General features: G+C 44.6%; 1 protein-coding gene across 1 annotated transcript in view; it reads right to left on the reverse strand.

The window, feature by feature from the left end:
* The window catches only part of E2F3 (E2F transcription factor 3), a 793,515-nt gene that overhangs the window by 211,800 nt on the left and 567,296 nt on the right, over positions 1–14,419 (reverse strand). The window contains exon 5 of the mRNA XM_044065766.1: positions 11,487–11,601. Coding sequence (XP_043921701.1) covers positions 11,487–11,601 — 115 coding nt within the window. The remainder of the gene's footprint in view (positions 1–11,486; positions 11,602–14,419) is intronic.

The raw sequence follows: 14,419 nt of genomic DNA on the forward strand, positions 1-14,419 counted from the left end.
TTTCTTCAGTTGATGATTGAGGGGGGAAGCGAATAGATCTATTTCCGGCCTTCCCCATGATTGTGTGATGAGTAAGAAGATGTCTGGGTGCAGCATCCATTCGTGTGCATCCATGATAGTTCTGCTTAAGCTGTCTGCCAGTGTATTGTCTTTCCCTGGCACGAACTGGGACTGTAGTTGTATGTTGAGTTTCAAAGCAAGTTCCCAAAGATTCATTGTCAGTCTGCAAAGAGGGTAGGAATGTGTGCCTCCTTGCTTGTTTATGTACCACAAAACTGTGGTGTTGTCTGTCCTTATGAGCAGGTGGCCTTGCTGAAGGAAAGATTTGAAGGCCTCAATTGTGTGCATCACTGCCAGCATTTCCTATTGGTTTATGTGCATGTGCAGCTCTCTTTGTGACCATAGCCCTTGGATACATCTGCCCTCCATGTGTGCTCCCCAACCTTGGTCTGAAGTGTCCGTGGTGATGGTTTGGCTGGCTCTTGGCTTGCTGAAGGGCAACCCGCTGTTCGACTGGCAGGCTTGAGCCCACCACAGAAATTCCTTTTGAAGGCAAGGAATGAGTGGGATCAGAGTTTCTAAGCTGCGACTGTGCTGTGTCCATAAACTTCTTAGGTACCATTGTAATTTTCTCATATGCAGTCTTGCTTGCGGAATCAGAAGAATGCAAGATGCCATGTAACCCAGGGCCTGCAGGATTTTCCTTGCAGTCAGCTGAGTTTGTCTTGTCAGATTCTGGAAGTAATCTGGTAGCTGTTTTTGTTTTTCTTCTGTGAGAAAGGCCATTTGGGTGGTTGTGTCTAGATCCGCACCCAGAAAAGTTATTCTTTGGGATGGAACCAGTCTTGATTTGTGGATGTTGACTGTATATCCCAAGGCCTGTAACAGGTGGATGGCATAGTCCAAGTCCTTTAACAAAGTTTGCTTGCTGTCCGCTTGTATTAGGCAGTCGTCCAGATATGGGTAGATTTGGATCCCGTCAAGTGTGCAGTGTCCAATTACTGATGCCAGGCATTTCGTGAATACTCTGGGCGCAGTAGATAAGCCAAAGGGTAATGCTAAGAATTGATAATGCTCTGACCCTGCAAGAAATCTGAGGTGTCTTCTGCAGCTTTGTCGAATAGGGACATGCAGGTATGCCTCCTTGAGGTCTAGAGTCACCAGCCAAGACCCCTTGTCCAGCATGGGAAGGAGTTGCTGTAGAGTCAGCATTTTGAATTTTGGCACAATGAGGTAAGTATTCAGTGCGGACAAGTCAAGAATAGGCCTCCATTGATTTTCTTTTCTTGGAACAAGGAATAATCTGGAGTAAAATCCCTGGCCTTGTTCTGAAAGAGGTACCTTTTCTATGGCTTTCATTTGCATTAAGTTGGTAATTTGCTTCAAAGCCTCTGCCCTCTGATTTGGTGGCAGGTCTGGCATGCCTCTTCTTTTTGGCAATGAGTGGAAATGGAACCTGTATCCTTTGTCTATTATTTGCAGTGTCCATGGGTCCCTTGTAATGGTGTGCCAATTTTTTGAGAATAAAGAAAGTTTTCCGCCCAAAGGTGCTTCGAACTGAGCCCTGGTCGGCAGAGTCAAAATAAAGTCATTGAGTCTGTCCTGGTGTAGCAGTTGTAGTTCCTGCACTACCTCTCTGGTTGGGAGGCTGCCACTGACTGCCTCTGTAGGAGCCTCTAGCTTGCCCTCTACCTCTGGCACGCCTATTCCTGCCTCTGAGATCTGAGTCGGGAAAGGACCAATTCTTAGTAGGCCAATTTCTGCTGAATCTCGGTGGTTGGACTTGCAGAAAGTCTAACTGTTTGCACAGATTTTGCCTTTTCTTCAAATTTCTTTAAAACCTCTAGAGCCGTGGAACCAAATAATTTTTGCTTTTCCATAGGAGCATCCAAAAGCTTAGCTTTAACATGGTCTGGCAGAGATTGTTCCTTTAGCCAGGCATGCCTACGTATAACTGCACCTGTCATAGCTGATCTACATGAAGCTTCCAATGCATCATAACCACACTGCAAGAAATGGTTACTAACCTGCTGGGAGTTATGCACCAGATCCTGAAGGGATTTGCGATCAAGGGGTTCAGAAGAAGACAGTTTCTTATGCAATTCATCTAGTAAATACTCTTGGTACTGTATCATATGAAATTGATAATTTAATGCCCTCATGGAAAGAGTTGCAGAAGTATACACTTTCTTACCCCATCTCTCTAATGCTCTAGACTCCCTTTCAGAGGGTACAGGATTTTTAGCAGTGGCAGCTGCAACCCCTTTTGGGCCCTGGGAAATAGTTTCTGGATCAGCAGAGTGGGCCTTGTACAGGTGTAAATGTGAGTCCGGGACCCTGTAGTACCTATCAGGTTTGGCAGGAGCCAGAGGGAGAGTGTCAGGGGCAGTACTAGCAGAGTACACATCATCAATGACATTCAAAACAGGAGGAATAGCTAAGGGCCTATGCTGAGGTAAATGTAAAAAGGTCCTTAATCTCTTTCTGGAATCAGAGAATTCCTGACCCTGCCATTGAAAATGTTCTCTCAGAGTGTAATGTCTCTCCAAAGGAAAATTCTTCAGGAGGGGAGGCCGAGGGAATAGATTCTAAAGCATCAGAATCCTCGTAGGCCGAATAAGCCTCCTCCTGGTGGTCTGACAGAGCAGAGCCATCCGTGGACTCATCTGAGGACTGGGGATCAGAGGGCTCAATCCTGGACCTTTTGTCTGGAGGTGGTTGAGAGCCCCTGTCCGGATGAGGCTGGGAACCTCTAATTGAAGAGATCAGATCCTCTGCTAGGGTAAGAATCTGTAGAAGGTCTTTGAGAGGAAACCTTGGGAGGCAAAGCCTTAGTAAGTTTAGCAGCTTTAGCCCTAGAGAAAGCCTTAATGGACATGGAAGCAGGGGGTCTGGCTGCACCACGTGCAGGAGTAGACTTCTCTAAAGGAATGGTGTGGGAAGGTTCCTGGACACCGGTTTCAGTAGGTAATTCAATGACCGACTCGGCCGGGGCCTCCAGGGCCGAGGTAGTCGGTTGTGTGGTTTCGGTAATAGGAAGTACCAAGGATTCGGTTTCAGCAGAGACCCTCGCGGTAGGCCTGACCGTGGTTTCAGCCAAAACCGCAGTCCGCGTGTGTCGGTCCTTGTCCTTCCGTTTTTTAACTAAATGCGAAGTCGGAGTCTCCGACGGCATCTTATAAGCAAAACTAGCCCCAAAAAACTCCTCTGCAAACTCCGACCGACGTCTAAGAGTCCGTCGGTTGAAGGAAGCACAGGCTGAACAGGCCGAGACGTCGTGGTCTGGGCCTAGGCAGGGGGGGCAGTAAGAGTGGAAATCCTTATGAGGTATTTGTTTCCCACAAGTTAAACAATTATTAACTTTATCCGACATCGACTGAGGCAAGAAAGAGTCCTCAACGGGGTACTTAGCTTTTTCGAAGTCTTCGGTAGCTGAATCACAGGAGCTGGCCGACTGGCACTTGCGAACTGCTTCTGCTTCGGGCACCACGCGGCAAGAAAGACTGGGGAAGATGGCGTCGGCTGATGCTTTTATACCCCAGACGCTCTGACGTCGGGGTAAGTGCGACATCAGCCGAGGCCAGACCCAGACTTTGGAATCCGGCCGACCGAAGGGCTGCCTGAGGCAGGACAACCCATATGTGATGACTGCAGATGCATCCTTGAAGGACATCTGTACTATGTTCATAGTGTTACACTTCTGCAGTCATCACACTTGGGTTGAATCCCAAAGCTAAGTTTGGGTGGCTCTGTCTATAAAGAGTTAGGATTGGCTAAGAGGCCCTGCAGAACTGCAGTGGCAAATCCTGCTCTGGATTTAGAGTAGAGAGGCAGGTGGTAATGCTTGGTGAAGGTGTGCACTGAACTCCAAGTTGCAGCCTCCAAAATGTCCTTGGTAGGTACTCCTCTGAGAAAGGCTGCTGAAGTGGCTGTTGCCCTGGTGGAATGAGGCCTAATGTTATTAGGGACTGATTTTCCATGCTGTGTGTAGCAGTACCGAATACAGTGTCCTATCCATTTGGATATAGTCTACTTTGAGATGGCCTTGCCTTGTGATCCTGCAGCATATGCTACAGTTTATCAGTTTTCCTGAAAGTTTTTGTTTTGTTCAAGTAGATGCGTAGCTGCCTGTGTATGTCCAAAGAATGCAGAAGTTTCTCCCCTTTATTTTGGGGGTTTGGATAAAAAGTAGGCAAATGGATGGTTTGGTTAAGAGCCACACTAGATACCACCTTTGGCATGAAGGTAGGCTTTGTCCTTAAAGATTCCCTATCCTGATGAAAAATTATAAAAGGTTCCACTGCCATTAATGCCTGTAGCTCTGAGACTCTTCGTGCTGAAGTTACTGCCAGGAGCAGAGCCGTTTTCCATAAAAATTTTAGATCGGCTGTATTGGCAGGCTCAAAAGGTGGCAGGGTCAGTTTTTCCAAAACGAAATTGAGGTCCCAAGTTGGTGTTGGTGCTCTCCGGGGCGGTCTTATGTTTTTAGCTCCTCTGAGGTACTGCTTTAGCAAGGGATGAGAGAATAAAGGAGGATCCGTGTTGTAATGTGCAGAAATGGCAGAGGCGTGAATCTTAATTGATGAAAAGGATAGGCCTCTGTCCAGCATCTCAGTTAAGTATAGTAAAATCTGAGGAATGTTTGGAACAAGAGGGTCAAGGCTGTGAGCCTGGTTCCAGGCGCAGAATCTCCTCCATTTTTCTGAGTAAGCTTTCCTGGTGCTAGGCCTCCTGGCCTCAAAAATGACATCCATAACAGCTTTAGAGAGATGTGTGCCTGTTTGACTAAAGTATCTGCCATGCAGCCAGGTTTAGGGATTTGAGCTGACCGTGTAGGATCTGATTGTTTTGTTGAGTCAGAAGGTGTGGAATTTGGGGCAAAATCCATGGTGGGCCCTGAGCCAAGTTCCTTAAGATAGGGTACCAGTGCTGACGTGGCCAGTCCGGAGCAATCAGGATCATCTGTGTTTTTTCTTGTCTGGCTTTTAGGAGTACCTTTGAAAGGAGTAGTAGTGGTGGGAAGGCACAGACTTTTAGGTTTTTCCAGCTCAACAGAAGAGCATCCACTTTCCATGCTTGTTTGTGATAAGTCCTTGTGCAGAATTTTTGTAGTTGGCAATTCAGAGGGGAGGCAAAAAGATCTATGTCTGGGCATCCCCATTTTTGTGTTATCATGCTGAAGATTTGTGGGTTCAATTTCCATTCGTGAGGGTCCATGATATTTCTGCTTAGGTCGTCTGCCAGAGTATTTTTCTTTCCTGGCAGGAATTGTGCTTGCAGGTGAACTTGGTACGTTAGAGCTGTGTTCCACAAGGTCATGGCTTGCCTGCATAGGGGATAAGAGTGAGTGCCCCCTTGTTTGTTTATGTACCACATTACTGTGGTGTTGTCTGTCTTTAGTAATAGTTGCCCTGGGTGTAGAAGGTCCTTGAAAGCTGTTAGGGCATTTTGAACAGCCAACATCTCTTTTTGATTGATGTGAGGATGCATCTGGTCTGTGGTCCACTTGCCGTGAATGCATGTTCCTGCCATGTGTGCTACCCAGGCGTAATCTGAAGCATCTGTTAGAGTTTGCCTGGCTATGGGTTGGGTAAAAGGCTGACCCTTGTTTAGGTGACATGCCTGTTCCCACCATCGAAACTCCTGTTGTATGCAGGGAATTATTGGAATTACTGCTTCTAGACTGTGAGGACATTGAGTCCAAACACTTTTTTAGGTACCATTGTAATTTCCTCATATGCAGTCTGGCATATGGTATTAGTAGTATGCAGGATGCCATGAATCCCAGGGCCTGCAGAATTCTTCTTGCAGGGAGATGGGACGTTTTTGCCAGTAGTTGAAAATATTGAGTTAGTTGCACTTGTTTGTCTGGCGTGAGGTAAGCCATCTGGGCCGTTGTATTTAAGCTGGCACCCAGGAATGTAATCTGTTGTGAGGGCACTAGTTTTGACTTCTTTTCGTTTACTGTGCTCCCTAGAGAAATTAGCAACCTTTTCACAAACACCAAATGCTGTAAAAGAACGTCCTTTGTCTCTGCTTGAATGAGGCAGTCGTCCAGGTATGGATATATTTGGATTCCTTTTTGTCTGCAAAATGCAATTATTGGTGCCAGACACTTTATGAAGACCCTGGGCGCAGTAGATAAGCCAAAGGGCGGTGCAGAGAATTGGTAGTGCATTGTACCAGCTTTGAATTGGAGGTATCTTCTGCAATTTTGTCTGATAGGGACATGCAGGTATGCCTCTGAGGTCCAGAGTAAAAAGCCAAGCCTTCTTGCCCAGCATGGGCAGAAGCTGCTGTAATGTCAACATTTTGAATTTCGGAATATCCAGGTAAGTATTCAGAATTGAAAGGTCCAGTACAGGCCTCCAGGCTTTGTCCTTTCTGGGGACCAGGAAGAGTCTTGAGTAAAATCATTGTCCTTGTTCCTGTTGTGGTACTTTTTGTATAGCTCTCATGTCCATGAGGGCTGAAATTTGTTTTTGTGCCTCTGCCCATTGATTTTGTGGCAGGTCTGGCATTCCTTTTAGCTTTGGTAAAGTTTGGAAGTGGAATCTGTACCCTTGAGAGACAATATTCAGGACCCATTTGTCTTGGGTGATTGTTTGCCAGTTTTGAGAAAAAAAGTGCTAGTTTTCCCCCTAAGGGGGCTTCCAGAAGGGACGTGCTTGGCGTACGCAAGGGAAAGTCATTGTGACTGTTTCCTGTAAGGTTGAGACTTGTCCTCACCTCCTTTTGGGGTTGAGGTGCCACACTGTCATTGTCTGTTTGAGCCTTGGGGTTGAGATCTGCCTCTTGGGTGTCTGTATCTGCCTCTCTGTGGCCTGACACTGGAAAGGACCAATTTTTTGTTGGCCAATTTCTGCTAAACCAAGGTGGCTGTATCCAAGAAATCCTTGACTGTTTGCATAGATTTAGCTTTATCCTCCATTTTCTTTAACACCTCTTCTGCCTTAACACCAAACAAGGTATCATGTTGTAAAGGAGCATCCAATAACTTTGCCTTAACATGTTCAGGTAAACTCTGTTCTTTTAACCAAGCATGTCTTCGAATAAGAGAACCTGTAACTGCGGCTCTACAAGAGGCCTCTAAAGAATCAAAACCACATTGCAGAGTATGTTTTCCCACCTGTTCAACTGCATGCAATAAATCCTGCATTTATTTACAATCAGGAACTTCTGAGCTAGCAAGCATTCTCTGTTTTAACTGAGCCATTAAATATTGTTGGTACTTAAGCATGTGAAACTGGCAATTTAAAGCTCTTACTGCTAAAGTTGCAGACGTGTATACTTTCTTCCCCCATTTATCCAAAGCTCTGGAATCTGTCAGATGGTACTGGATTTTTTGCAATGGAAGCCTTAACCCCTTTTGAACCCTGGGAAATAGTTTCTGGATCAGCAGAAGGGTTTTTGTATAGAAACTTGCGAGAGTCAGGGACTCTAATACCTATCTGGCTTGGCTGGAGTAGGGGGCAAAGAGTCAGGAGATAAGCTGGATTCAGAGAACACATCATCCACAATGTCTAGTACAGGCGGAATAGCCAGGGGCCTGTGCTGAGGCAATAAGAGGAAATCCCTGAGCCTTTTCTTGGATTCTGAGTATTCCTGACTTTCCCACTGGAAATGTTCCCTCATGGTATGTAAAGTTTCCCCAAAGGAGTAATCCTCAGGAGGAGAGGCTGAAGGGATAGATTCCTAAGCATCAGAGTCCTCATAGGGGGGTAAAGAGTATCCCTGGTCTGAAGAGGAATCCGAGGAAATGGAAACCTGATTAGAGGAGTCATAGTCTGTATCCTGCCTAGGCTATTTCTCAGGAGGGGGATGGGAACCCCTGATTTGAGTAATGAGGTCTTCGGCCATTTTAAGCATCTGTTTCTTAGGCATGGAGGACTGTCCAGGAGAATGCTGTACTTGTTTCTTTGTCTTTAATGGTACCTTTGTCTTGGCTGTTGATTTAATGGTAAGTTGTGAAGGTCTGAAAACACACTCAGAAGCCGGTGCCTGCTCATCGGCTCCGGACCCATCTGAGGGATTAGTTTCCGTAGGCCCAATACCTTGAGTTTCCAGAGGTCTAGTTGTCTCCACGTGGGAGTCTGAGGGAGTTCTCAAAACTGGCTCTGAGGTAGCGGGTGTCAGAGGCTGCGAAAGCACCTCACTGAGAACCGGCGACTGGCCTAGAAGAAGTTTCGTCGGTTTTGGACCTCGGATGCCTGTCTATCCTTGTGTCTGCGTTTTTCCAGAATTGCGGTCGTCGATTGATCCGATGGCATAGTATAATTGAACCTTCGGCCAAAGTAGTGCAATGCAAAATCAAACCGTCTTTTTATAGTGCGTTTGTTAAATCTAGCACAAAACAGACTAGTGACATTGTGATCAGGGCCTAGGCATGGAATACAGTAAGAGTGGAAGTCCTTATGAGGTATTTGCTTCCCACAAGAAATACAATTATTAACTTTTTCTGACATCGGTCTGAAGCAAGAAAAAAGTTTCCCCAACGGGGTACTTAGCTTTATTGAAGACTTCGGATTAAATTCAACTTCGAAAATCTCAGGAGTCGGCTGACCGGCACTTGTGAACTGCTTCTGCTTCAGGCACCGCGCAGCAAGAAAGACTGAAGAAAATGGCGTCGGATGCATCTTATATACCCCTGGCACACGGACGTCAGGGAAGAAGCGACAGCAACCAACGCCGGACCAAGTCTTTGGAACTCTGGCCGACTGTGGGACCGCCTGACGGCAGGATAACCCAAGTGTGATGACTGCAGCAGTGTAACACGATGAACATTAAGGACAAACCTAATACACTATTTACACAGCAACAAATGTAAGAATTTAAAAAAAAAATTTGTTTTTTGCAGTGGATAGAGTGCCAAAAAGGGAGAGAGGGGGTGATTTGAAGACTGAGGTAGAGATGAGAGAACTTAGGTGGCAACCAAGGCTTAATGCCTTAAAGTTGGCAAGATTAAATGAAAGTACCTCCCTAATGCCCGTCTTAAAACATAGAACTAATGTGATTAAAAAGTCTTTTTCCCTATGGGTTGTCTTTATTCATTTTTGGTTTGCTTTTTTATTGTATATGGAAATCAATTATCACTATGAAAAATTTTTTAGTAGGTGATCGAATAATTGTTTTTACATACACATTTTTTTTTGTTTTAACTGGTTAGTGATTTTATAATTGCTATGTGATGTAATTTAAGATCTGTTTATTGATTGGTTAGTGGGGTGCTGTACTGGAACATTTAAGAGGATGTGTGTTTGACCAGATGACTGTGATGAAGCCAGGTTGTATTTCTGGCAAAAGCGCTTAGTTATTTGGCATTGTAAATAAATCAAGTGTTTTGTCTGACCTTGGTGGTCCGGTGCTTTTATTTTATTTCTTAATATAAAATACAGCTATCCAAGCGCAAACAAAAAGAATGCAAGGTTTCCCCAGCGGGGCACTTTTTAGAAGTCTTCGAGAGTAGGAGCGAAGTGAACGATGTGCTGTCTGCGGCTGAAAATTTGAGGTGTGTGTGTGTGTGTGCAGACGTCACATTTAAGGTCCCTGGTTTATGGCTCTACGTGACGTCCCACCCACCTACAGCAACCAGGCTTAAGTTTTTGTACAGGAGCAGATGTTGGGTCGCCTTAGGCGGGAAATCCCACAGTAAGAATACTGCAACACAGGAACAGAAGGACTGAAACGGATTCTTCTTCTGATCGGCAGGATCAGACGGGCCTTCACATAATGCTGCCCCCCCCCCCCCCCCGGCGTCAGAAACCTGTGCCGGTATAGCCTCAGTGGATGTGCTCTCGCCGAGGGACTGTGCGGCATCTGTGTAGGTACTCGCTATCTAATGTGGTGGATCCGGTCCCTTCTACCAGGCCAAAGTCTCCCACAGGCTGAGGATCAGATGGAAGAGGCTCAGCGGTAGATGAAAGCCATAGGGTCTTGGCCTACTTTTTTGGTGGTTCCGAAAAAACGTCTGAGAAGCCCTCCATACTTAAAGTGATCTGCTTAAGGCGTTGGTTTTCCAAGTAAAGGTTTAAGCATGCAAGCGGCTCCTAAGGGTCTTGGGTACAAACGTCTGGCTAATAGGGCAGGCCTTGTGGTTGTGCGACTGTCCAAACAGGAAAAGGCACTTATCGTGGACGTCCTTGTGAAAGATCTGGCAGCCGCACTGACACTTACCCTTTCTGGATGACACGAACAGGCAATACAATTTTAAAGGAAGGACTGAAAAGGTCCCAAATGTGGTATTTATCGGATTAATTTGAATCGGACGTCAGCAGTAGCACCTGGTGTACGACTGGTGGCAAAGTTCTGAGGGCTGGTGTGTGCCGTCACTTCTGTGGCCCACGTTCCTTCAGCCACGTCAGATGTCACACGCACCTCAGAGGGACTGAAAGATTTTGTATACTGGCCGTAGGTACGCGAGACAAGAGGAGTGAACCCATATGCAGAATACCGATCTAGCATAGAAAGCATTCAAAGTTTGATGAGAAACCTGAAGTTCAGCCACAGCAAGAATCAACACACAATGAATTTTATCAAGCAATAAACATTTGCAACAGAACAAAATGTTCAGACACAGGAGACTGTTTTGGACTAACCCTTCATCATTCCACCTATTTACCAGTTCATTCATTCATTCATTCCCCTCCACAGTTTCTCTTTCACACATTACTTCAGTCTGTAGATGTCCCAGTCCCTCAGAACAGAAGCACAAATTTCTCTAGTCTATAGCACAGAAAAGCTGTGCAATGCATACCATGGACTTATATCACCCTCTCCCAGCAGACGTTAGAAGGCACAGCTCCTTTTACTCTTCCACCCTCCCCTCAACTCATTTGGCACAGTGGCCAGTAATCAAAACCCAGCTGTCTGGGAGGCAGTCATCTATCCCTGTATCCCAGAGAGTTAACCTAATAGGAGTTAGGCGAGCTATGCTGTCTATTGTATGCTGAGAGCTACACCTCCATGGTCACAATGGACAATGCAGAAAATTTCTTCAGTCAAGCTTCTATCTGCCAAGAAGTTTGCAGCCATGCTACATGCCAGCAGGAAGCATCACTGGGGATTTAGACTGAAATTCTTGCTTCTAAATGGAAGGCATGTTACACAAAGTTAAAAGAGCAGTATTGAATACCGCATCACTGATTTTAGATCTTTGTACATTATTCTTGAGTCAAACATGGTGCGAATTCTGGAATAAAGAAAGCATGCCGTGGCACCTTCTAGAAACTGTGTGCATGTGGGTAAACAGTCAAAATATAAAATAAATTTAAACGGCATATAGGGCTGCCTTTAATACCAACAGCTTACAGTGAGGATAGTTGTGCTGGCACGAGTTACAGAATACCTTCAATAAATTTAAAAGCAGGGAAAATATACTTGCTGCAAAAAAGCCTCTTCAAACAAGCTCTACACAGAGCAACTGGAAACGCTAACATACCATACTTGATCTTAGCCAAAAGGCAAAGAATCAGGACATGGAAACATACCTCTACTGGGTCAGGTACTTCAAGCCTTGTTTCAGGAGGTGCTTTTACTGCTATCACTGTTTGGTCCTTAAAAGCTCCAACTTTTCGGATATCCTGGTATGTAACGTATGCTAATGTAAAGCCAGTTAAGGATAACTAGCAGAAGCATGGTGAAAAACTTACAAAACACCTCTTACTACCCAGTTTTCCAAAAATCACTTTACACCACTTGCATTCATTTAACTTAATTTTATCCAAGAAGCTATGGGATGACAAAATAAGGAAACTCATCAAAACTAAAAAGCTGTAGTATAAAAGAAAGCAATTAATAGAAAAAGACAAAAGGATGAAACAACAAAAATCATACACACACACAAAAAGCAGAGTTCAGTGTAAGTATAACTGATGTAGTTTGGCACCACTCTGAACAAGCACTAAACAAAACGATGATACGGCAGGCAGGTCACTTTACTAAGTGACACTCTTACATTATACAAAAGCAAAAAAGGTCCAGAAACAGTTACTCTACAGACACTAAAGGACTTAAAGAAATAACACAAAGTTAAGACAAAATATATGTACTTACCACATGAGGTTATCTGTGAAAAAGCCTGGGCAGTAAAGTAATGGCAGGATTTACTCAACATACAGTAACTATGCACATCCTCAATTTTCCTTTATTCGCACACTTGGGAGGCACATGCTGTGATAGCAGCTGAACAGATAAGGCTATAAACCAGTGAGTTTCACCTCTGATTCACTAAGCAGATGAATACTGAGGGGAATCAAACCCAAAGCAACGAGCAAGTTACGAATCTGACAATGCCCAGAAACTGACAAGAGGCACTTGTCTCTAGTGAATTTTCCCAAAATTACATGTCATCTCAGGAGGTGGGGCACACTAAAGTAACAAGCCCCCAATACAGGTGGTTTGACATACTTTCCTACAGCTGTAAAGGCTGACATACAAAAGGATCCTCATTGGAAAATCGTGCAACTGATCTAATCCCGCCTAAGCTGTAATTTTTCTACAAAAATCACATGCCAGGTGCTAGTACACACAGTAACTTCATGCATAAAGCACACCTGGTCTCCAAGTTTGCCAACTCACCACCCGAATCACTTGCATGTACACTCCCTGCCCACAAGAAAACAGATATGAAAATATACTACAAACAGTGAGAAGGGTACCTGTAGCCAAACAAGGCTAGTCCCCTCAAACTAAAAAAAGACCAAGAACAGCGTCAAACTGATTTGATTAAGAACCATGGAGAAAATGCCACAACCTGGCTGAATCTCGGGCAATAGAAAGAGAAAGGGCAGACATCAAGCACCAAGATACAGACGTCCTAATTTATACAATGAATACTTAATCTTCAACAATGTTAATATCAGCAAACCAAATAAACCAGGCCATTAAGCACTCCGGTTGCTAAATCCAAATTATTTACAGAAAGCAAGCCAGTAACAGTAAAATGGAAGTAAGTGCAGTTATCAAACAGACTGATAACACTTCTGTCCTCCACAAGGTCAGGGCATGAAGAGGTAACACTATGTTGCTCTGATCATGGAATAGACCTAAACAAGTCCAAGAAAAGTACAGTTGTGTACACTTACCATAAATGTAGATGTTCGACTTACCATAAATGTAGATGTTCGAGTGTATTCACGGTTGCAGTCATTACATTAGGGTAATCTGCTGGCAGGTTGCCCTCAGTCGGCCTGATTAACAAAGTCTTGGGTCCTGCTTCGGTTGCTGCCCCTTCTTCCATGGAGTCAGGTCGTCAGGGGTACAAAACATGCAGCAGACGCCATTACATCAGTTTTTCTTGCCCCAGATATCAGGTGCCCCTCAAATGGGGAGCAAAATATTATACATATTATATATATATACGCATATAATTTGAAATGCAAAACATATACCTCCAAACAAAAGCAAATACACCAAAAAGGCTTTTAATCATAGTAAAAGAAAGGAGAGGTATAGTTAGAGAAAAACAGGGGGCTGGAGGGAGGGTAACCACGACTGCAACAGTGAATACACTCTAACATCTACATTTATGGTAAGTGTACACAACTGTGCTATGTTCTTCGTGTTTCACTGTTGCAGTCATTACATTTGGGTAGAATCCCAAAGCTATGGTTGGGAGGATGGATTTATACAGCATTAGGAGCAGCTATAAGGCCCTGCAGGACAGCAGTGGCAAAGCCAGCTCTGGATTTAGAGAAGAGAGGTAAATGGTAATGTTTGTTGAACGTATGAACTGAGCTCCAGGTAGCAGCTTCTAGAATGTCTCTGGTAGGAACCCCTCTGAGAAAGGATGCAGAAGTAGATGCAGCCCTGGTGGAATGAGATCTGATCCCCTTGGGGACAGGTTTACCATGGTGCATATAGCAGAAACGAATACAATGGCTTATCCATTTGGAAATAGTCTGCTTTGAAATAGCCTTTCCCTCTGCCCCTGCAGCAAATGCCACCAATAGTTGTTCAAATTTTCTTAGAGATTTTGTCCTAAGTAGAATCTAAGTTGTTTGTGTACATCCAATGAATGCAGAATCTGTTCACCCTTCTGTGGATTGGGGAAGAAAGTTGACAGATGAATGGTCTGATTAAGAGCCACACTGGATACCACTTTAGGCATAAAGGATGGACTGGTCTTGAGAGCCACCCTATCCAGATAAAAAATAATGAAAGGCTCCACTGCCATAAGAAGCCTGTAATTCTAAGATCCATCTAGCTGAAGTGACTACTGAAAGAAAAGCTGTTTTCCAAGAGAGAAATTTTAGGTCCGCAGTAGCAGCTGGCTCAAAAGGAGGTAGAGTGAGTTTTTCTCAAACAAAATTGAGGTCCCATGCAGGAGTTGGTGCTCTCCTGGGAGGTATTACATTTTTGGCCCCTCTGAGATACTGCTGCTTTAGCAGAGGATGAGAGAAGAGGGGAGGTTCTGTGTTCT

This window comes from Protopterus annectens, chromosome 3.part0 (assembly GCF_019279795.1).
Source record: "Protopterus annectens isolate FY-2018-M chromosome 3.part0, PAN1.0, whole genome shotgun sequence".
NCBI classification, from domain to species: Eukaryota; Metazoa; Chordata; order Ceratodontiformes; family Protopteridae; genus Protopterus; species Protopterus annectens.